Consider the following 8,004-nt stretch of genomic DNA (forward strand, 5'->3'; position numbering starts at 1 on the left):
GGGACAGGAAGATGTGGGACACATGATGAAGAGCTTCCTCCCAGGCTTGCTGTTTCCCACTGATCAATCACCTCCACTCCTTTCATAGTCTCTCTTAGGCTTTCTAGATCTTACAAGGTCTCTTCCCTTCTCCCTTTCTCACCTTCTCTAAGTCTACATTCCCATGTAGGCTAAATCAAAAGCTGCTTTTTTTTTTTTGAGACGGAGTCTTGTTTGTGAACGAAGCAGTGGGGACAGGCACAGGACTGGGATGCTGTGCCACCCAAGCGGCCCCGACTAGGGGCAGGAAACAAGATCCGAGGCCGTAGGCTTATTGTGGTGTTGGAAGGGGCCAGTCTGGAGACAGTCAAGGTAGGGAAGACATATGAGCTACTCAACTGTGACAAGCACAAGTCTATATTGTTGAAGAATGGACGGGACCCTGGGGAAGTGCGGCCAGACATTGCCCACCAGAGTTTGCTGATGCTGATGGAGGGGACTCCCTGAACCGAGCTGGCTTGCTACAGGTTTATATCCATACACAGAAGAATGTTCTGATTGAAGTGAATCCCCAGACCCGAATTCCCAGAACCTTTGACCGCTTTTGTGGCCTCATGGTTCAACTTTTACACAAGCTCAGTGTTCGAGCAGCTGATGGCCCCCAGAAGCTCTTGAAGGTAATTAAGAATCCAGTATCAGATCACTTTCCAGTTGGATGTATGAAAGTTGGCACTTCTTTTTCCATCCCGGTTGTCAGTGATGTGCGTGAGCTGGTGCCCGACAGTGATCCTATTGTTTTTGTGGTAGGGGCCTTTGCCCATGGCAAGTGTGGAGTATACAGAGAAGATGGTGTCCATCAGCAACTATCCCCTTTCTGCTGCCCTCACCTGTGCAAAACTTACCACAGCCTTTGAGGAAGTATGGGGGGTCATTTGACAGTAGTAGAACCTGTTCTGAAACCAGAAACTGTTGAGGTCACATCCTTTGACCCTGGTCTGAGCCGACTGCTGGAAGATGATCTTTCTGCACTGAGACTGTGGAGTTTGGGGAAGCCAAGGCTGTACATTTGCTATTTGTTTATCCTATGAATACTGTTCTTGCAAAAAAAAAAAAAAAAGAGACGGAGTCTTGCTGTGTCACCAAGGCTGGAGTGCAGTGGTGCTATCTCGCTCACTGCAAGCTCTGCCTCCCGGGTTCACGCCATTCTCCTGCCTCAGCCTCCCGAGTAGCCGGGACTACAGGCGCCCGCCACCACGTCCGGCTAATTTTTTGTATTTTTAGTAGAGACGGGGTTTCATCGTGCTAACCAGGATGGTCTCGATCTCCTGACCTTGAGATCTGCCCGCCTTGGCCTCCCAAAGTGCTGGGATTACAGGCGTGAGCCACCGCGCCTGGCCAAAGGCTCAGTTCTTTAAATCAAGTTCTCACCAGAGGCATGTGAATCTGAAAGTTTACTTCTCAGCTCGCCGACCATTTGTGCCTCCAAACAGTCCTGTAACAAACGGTTCTATGTATGTGACTATAGCCTTTTCCCCATACTCCACCTACACACCACTCCCAACCCTGGACCCCCTTCTTAAATTACACCCTGCACTATATTTCTGGATGAGTCCTTGGGGGTGAAAAGAGAGGATAAATAGTAGGAAGAAGAGATTCTAAAAGGAAAGGTCAAACCAGACAGACATACCGTCTTAGGGGTACCTTGGATCCTCTCCCCTGGGGCCTCTAAAGGACGCACAAACCTGAGACATGAGTGATGGTTAAAAAAATTTGGGTTTTATTGTTTTTGCTAAATAATACTAAAAAAAAAAAAATTCATTTTGAAGGCAGGGCTTGAATTATTTAATTTTGATCCATTTATTTAATTAAAAAAAAGGAAGGGGAAAGAGATCATGGCCAAAAAAATAGTAGTTAACCCCCACCCCACCCCCAAAGCTCTAGCCAGTCATGTGAGCTTTACCCACATTCCACTCAGTGCCTGATATTCGGATGGTGGCATGCTCTGCCCCATGAGACTGCCTGAAGGCACGGGGCAATGGGTGCCAATTTTAGCTCTCAGCAGGTTAGTCAACCAGACAAACTGGTGGGCTAAAGTCCAGAAATTATTTCCAGGTTTTCTGCTCATTGGCTGAGCACATACAAACTGTCATAAGCTTGTAAAATTTAAGGGGAGTTGGGGTGGGGCATAAGAGCAAGAGGACAGCAGGAGAAGAGAAATTACGGATCACCCAAGCTTTTTCCTGGGTTGTGGCTCTGGATATAGATTTAAAGAGAGGTCAGAGTAAATGGACTCCAGGTTTCTTATCAAAGAAAACTATCTGTCAAAGAGGAGCTGAGATGTGCCATGCAAAAGAATTCTTCCTGCAGAGGCACAGGAGAAAGGGCAGCTGACTCTCTCATGTGGTGAGAGTGACGAGGAAGTTCTTCTAGTACCATGAAGTAAGACAGGCAGAGGGAGAATCCTGAGGTTTGGGCCAAATGTGAGACTGGTACACACACAGTTAAAGACTAAAAAGCCATCAGGAACCCTCAAAGCCAAATTCTATCTGCACACTGGCTCTACAAACTTCACAGAGAGAATCTCTTGCACCAAGTCAAGTTAGAGGCCTGGCTATGGATGGTGGGGAGGGCAATACATTTTTATTTTCAGAGGGATGAGGTGGGAAGAATAGCCATGATCTAGTAAAAAGAGACCTGCAAGAAGCAGAAAATATTTAGAGAACATTTTAATATATATTTTCATATATATATTTAAAGTTAAGAAAAATAAAACTAATTCAAGCCATGCCCTGTGCAAAAAAAAAAAAAAAGAAAAAGAAAAAAAAAAGGAAAAGAAAACAAAGAAAAATTTAAAGTGAGACCTTTGCTGCTCTGGTCTCAACTTAAGAATCACAGTCAGCTTGTTACTTTTATTTTGGAAGAAAAGATGTAAAAGTTTCTTTCAATCATTCAGAAGGCAAGTGTAGCCACTTATAAAAACAGAATGGCAGGAACAGACTAGGAAAGGAAAGTCAGAAGTAAAAGGGCAGAGTGGGAAAAGAATTTTCAAAAATAAAATTAACAAGGTGACTGTTCCAGAAGAGGGCTGTGAAAAGGACATGGTGGACCGAAGTCTGTTAGTCAAGTAATGATTCAACTTTTAAATTATTCTCTTGTTCTTTTTTGTTGGGTGTTTTGTTTGTTCAAGTCTAAGATTTGGAAATGCTGACCCTTTGTTAAGAGCCAACAGGACATATAGGATCCCTTCCCTCCCCCGGCCTGCCTCCGCTGAAGCCACCACCAGCGCCTCCTTGGCTGGATGCTGGAAGAGTCCTCCATGTGTACGGACTCAGGATGACAGGGCAGCCTCCTTCTGTGGTTGCTGGGCTTGTGAACGTTGCAGTATCTTTTGGCTTTCCACGTCTCTAAAATGTTTTTCAACCTGAAAAAGACCAGGCAACACAGGTCAATAAAGGAGATGGCCAAGAAAGGTCTCCCAAACAATCCAACCCAGGTTTCCACAGCCCCATCCTGGCTGTCCAGCCCATGTACTATCCAGGCACCTTTGCCTTTGCTGTCTATTGGCCTTCCCAACCACAAGGTAGGCCAGGGCCTCCCGCTGCAGCTACATTTTTTTTTTTTGCAGTTTCCACTAAGACTGGCTAGAAGAAGGTGAATCTACAAACTAAACTATAAAATACAATGAGGGGAGATAATCATGACCTAAACTCCTACTCTCTTCTATACACAAGTACAAAATGAAAAGCTGGTGGGGGGATTACAGTCTTATCATACCTCCTACATCTACAATGTTGGTCTCTCAATGTTCCTCAGAGAACAAAAAAAAAGCAGGAGTGTTTTGTAAGTTTGTTTTAACAAATGCTAAGTCCAGTGATGTATGCAGGGCCAGAGACACCAACAGCAACTGATTTATACCAACCAGATCTTTCTAGAAGGGTATCTGCAGCTAAGAAAAACCCAGTATGGGGCCAGGCATGGTGGCTCATACCTGCAATCCCAGCACTTTGGGAGGCCGAGGTGGGTAGATCACTTCAGGTCAGGAGTTCGAGACCAGCCTGGCCAACATGGTGAAACCCCATCTCTAGCCAGGTGTGGTAGAATATGCCTGCAGTCCCAGGTACTCGGGAGGCTGAGGCAGGAGAATCGCTTGAACCCGGGAGGCGGAGCTTGCAGTGAGCTGAGATCGCGCCACTGCACTCCAGCGTGGGCGACAGAGCGCGACTCTGTCTCTAAAAAAGAAAAACTCAACATGGGATGAGAGAAACTGCTCAGGCCCAACACCACGGAACAGGCTTGCTAATTCCAAAAAGCCAGCAAAGGACATAGGGTCACCCACTCACTTCACTCCGTATCACCCAGTGGTTCCATTCCCACAGGAGTAGCCAAGCCACAGCTGCAGAGCCCCACAGTGCAAGGAGGCCAGAGAGTGATGCTACAGGAGGCAGAGACTGTAGCACAATGTCCTGCTCTGGTGCTAAAGACTGAAGGCCCGAGGAACCATCCTCTCTCCCCTAAACTTTCAAGGCTCCTTTACTTACTATTTTGCGTACATGGCTCAGTGCACTCCCCTCTTTGCCTTTACAGTTTTCCACTTGATATGGGGGTGTAATAACAACTTCTTCCATGACTACGATGTTTTTTTCTTGCCATTTACAGTCTTTAATGCTGGAAGGAGAAGACAGCAGGCGAAATGTAACCTCTTGGGGGCATCCCACATCTCCTGTCTGATGAATAAATAACTCCAGACGGCTGATCCCAAGTTCCCAGCTCACCATTCAGCCAACAACTAGACGCCAGCAGCCCATATAGTAGCCAAGAAACATTCCTTGGGTGCCACTGGCTAGAAAAGCAATGAAACTCATGCACATTTATTCTTAGGAGAGCCCAGAAATTGTTACTCTGAAGCATCAGAGACCTGGAGAGTCATAAAAATGTGATGGTAGCCTCAAGAATCCAAACTACGATAGTAGCCTAGGGCAGAGGCTGGCAAACTTTTTCTCTTAAGGGTCTCTTAACAAACATTTTAGGCTTTGCAGGCCATATCGTCTGTTACAACTAGCACTGAGTTCTGCCATAGTTGTGCAAAAGTAGCCATGGACAATAGGTAAAACAGATGAGCAGATCTGGTCTGCTGGCATAGTTTGCCAACCATTGGCCTAGGGAGAAACACCACCTGTAGAAAGACAGGAGAACAGGCTGGGCGCGGTGGCTCACACCTGTAATCTCAGCGCTTTGGGAGGCTGAGGTAGGCAGACTGCTTGAGTCCAGGAGTTGGAGACCAGCTTGGGCAACATGGCAAAAACTCGTCTCTACTAAAAATACATACAAAAAATTAGCCAGTAGTGGTGGCATCTGTCCGTAGTCCCAGTTACTCCAGAGGCTGAGGTGGGAGAATCACCTGAGCTGGGGAGATCGAGGCTACAGTAAGCTAAAATTGCACCACTGCACTCCAACCTAGGCGGTAAAAGTGAGACCCTGTATATAAAAAAAAAAAAAAAAAAAAAAAAAAAAAAATTAGCTGGGAGGCGGAGCTTGCCGTGAGCTGAGATCCAGCCACTGCACTTCAGCCCGGGCGGCAGAGCGAGACTCAAAAAAAAAAAAAAAAAAAAAAAGAGAAGTCAGGCTTGGTGGCTCACGCCTGTAATCCCAGCACTTTGGGAGGCCAAAGAGGGTGGACCATGAGGTCAGGAGATCGAGACCATCCTGGCCAACATTATGAAACGCTGTTTCTACTAAAAATACAAAAATTAGCTGGGCGTGGGGCTGCACGCCTGTAGTCCCAATTACTCGGGAGGGTGAAGCAGGAGAATCGCTTGAACCTGGGAAGCAGAGATTGTAGTGAGCCAAGATTGAACCATTGGACTCCAGCCTGGCAACAGAGTGAGACTCTGACTCAAAAAAAAAAAAAAAGAGAGAACAAACTCCCCATCTTCTCTGACCCTATCACCTATAATGGGAGCTGCTCTTCAGACTGGCTCTTCTCAATTATCAGACAGTTGGGCACTTGCCAGACTGGGAAAAGCCATTCCAGTTCACACTTGGGAAGCCCCAGGGCAGCTGATGTGACTGAGAGTTACTTCACATACCTGTAAATGTTCAGATACTCACACCACGGCCTCAAACAGCTCTGATGCCAGCTGCCATCTGTGCACCAGATCCAGGGTGGTTAAACAGAGTAACAGAAGGCAGTGTGGGGTGGGGAGTGGGGGTGGAGAGGGGTGTCAAATGTTCCAGTTTTTCAGCAGCTAGGGAAGCTAGTGGAGAGTCAAATGACTTCTGCTGTGAAAAAATGTCTTTTTTTTTTTTGAGACGGAGTTTTGCTCTTGTTGCCCAGGCTGGAGTGCAGTGGCATGATCTCGGCTCACCACAACCTCCACCTCCAGGGTTCAAGCGAATCTCCTGCCTCAGCCTGCTGAGTAGCTGGGATTACAGGCATGCACCACCACACCTGGCTAATTTTGTATTTTTAGTAGAGATGGGGGTTTCACCATGTTGGTCAGGCTGCTTCGGAACTCCCGACCTCAGGTGATTTACCGCCTGAGCCTCCCAAAGTGCTGGGATTACAGGCGTGAGCCACCGCACCTGACCAACAAAATGTCTTTTAAGAGGCGGTAAGAAGGTGACCTGCTCTAACTCTGTGTTCATCCCAATCTATATTGGGAAAAGTGATATAGATACAACTTTCCCTTAATAAAAACTGCATCAGCTTTTAGAGAAAGGCACAAAACAACAAAACCAAAGAGAAGAAATCACTAGTTCTAAGTTATGGACTACTAGGTCTAGAAGGGATCCTTAGGGATAATCTAATCCAAAACTAAGTTTTACAGACAAGGAACTGAAGACCAGAGAAGACAACTTGTCTGTGATTACACTATTCTTCTGTGTGGAAAGGGGGCTACAGCACCCGCACCTCTGGATGCCGGCGTTTTGCCAATACCCTACCAGCTTCCCCAGTAGACTTTTAGGAGACAACCACCCAAAAGCCTGCCACCAGACAGCACAACCAGGTCGCATTACCCCAGGACAAAAGACCTCTCCAATCCCCCAACTCACGTCTTGTGAATGGTCTGGAAGAGCTGCTGGCCCTCTAGAGAGACACCAGCACTGATTGCATAGGCCTGGCTCAGCTTCTCCTCCTTCTCTGTCCGTGCTTTGCTGGCAAGCTAGGGTGGAAGAGAGGAAAGAGACTCAGAATAGGATTCATCTTCATTCTTCCCAACAGTCAGGACCTAAGCTGAAGAAAGGAGGCCAGGAAAGACTGGTTTGGACAGATTTCTGTTTTCTCAGAATTGAAAAGTGAAACAAATTTTAAAAATCTACAACATACCTGAACATTTACCGGTATTCCAAGAAAATGTTCCTTCCTTCCTTCCTTCTAATACTTACTGCATACCTACCATGTGCCAGACATTCACTATGCTAGGCTAAATACAGCCTGAAGTGGGTTGGGGAGACAGACTATAAAAAAGTAACCGAAAACAAGGTAATTTCAGACAGTGATAAGCACTAGGAAGAAAATAAAGTACTTTTAAAATTATAGAGTGTGGCTGGGGGACTATGTGATGGCAAATGATGGTCAGAGATTTAAAAATATATACATTTCCGACCAGGGGTGGTGGCTCATGCTTGTAATCCCAGCACTTTGGGAGGCCGAGGCAGGTGGATCACATGGTCAGGAGGTCAAGACCAGCCTGGCCAAGATTTAAAAATATATACATTTCCGACCAGGTGTGATGGCTCATGCTTGTAATCCCAGCACTTTGGGAGGCCGAGGCAGGTGGATCACATGGTCAGGAGGTCAAGACCAGCCTGGCCAAGATGGTTGAAACCCTGTTTCTATTAAAAATACAAAAAAAAAAAATTAGCCAGACGTGGTGGGGGCCTCCTATAATTGCAGCTACTTGGAAGGCTGAGGCAGAGAATTGCTTGAACCCAGGAGGAGATGGTTGCAGGGAGTCAAGATCATGCCACTGCACTCTAGCCTGGGTGACAGAGCAAGACTCCGTCTCACAAAAAAAAAAAAAA

The 8,004-nt window shown here is 46.5% G+C and overlaps 1 protein-coding gene and 1 pseudogene across 3 annotated transcripts in view; one reads left to right on the forward strand and one right to left on the reverse strand.

The window, feature by feature from the left end:
• Positions 1-219: 219 nt before the first annotated feature.
• LOC105510404 lies at positions 220-1,096 on the forward strand (annotated as a pseudogene). The gene has a single exon (XR_001001557.1). The product of XR_001001557.1 is annotated as a ribosomal RNA small subunit methyltransferase NEP1 pseudogene (transcript).
• Positions 1,097-1,733: 637 nt separating this feature from the next.
• The window catches only part of LSM12 (LSM12 homolog (S. cerevisiae)), a 32,326-nt gene continuing 26,055 nt past the window's right edge, over positions 1,734-8,004 (reverse strand). The window contains exons 3-6 of one of the 2 annotated variants that reach the window (XM_011940071.1): positions 7,033-7,142; positions 4,518-4,644; positions 3,968-4,208; positions 3,245-3,400 (exon numbers count right to left, since the gene is read on the reverse strand). In XM_011940071.1, coding sequence (XP_011795461.1) covers positions 4,011-4,208; positions 4,518-4,644; positions 7,033-7,142 — 435 coding nt within the window. In that variant the 3' untranslated portion in view covers positions 3,245-3,400; positions 3,968-4,010. Of the gene's footprint in view, positions 3,401-3,967; positions 4,209-4,517; positions 4,645-7,032; positions 7,143-8,004 lie in introns of both variants that reach the window. The other variant, XM_011940072.1, reaches the window with a different exon arrangement.

Source organism: Colobus angolensis, unplaced genomic scaffold, assembly GCF_000951035.1.
Source record: "Colobus angolensis palliatus isolate OR3802 unplaced genomic scaffold, Cang.pa_1.0 Scaffold187, whole genome shotgun sequence".
NCBI lineage: Eukaryota > Metazoa > Chordata > Mammalia > Primates > Cercopithecidae > Colobus > Colobus angolensis.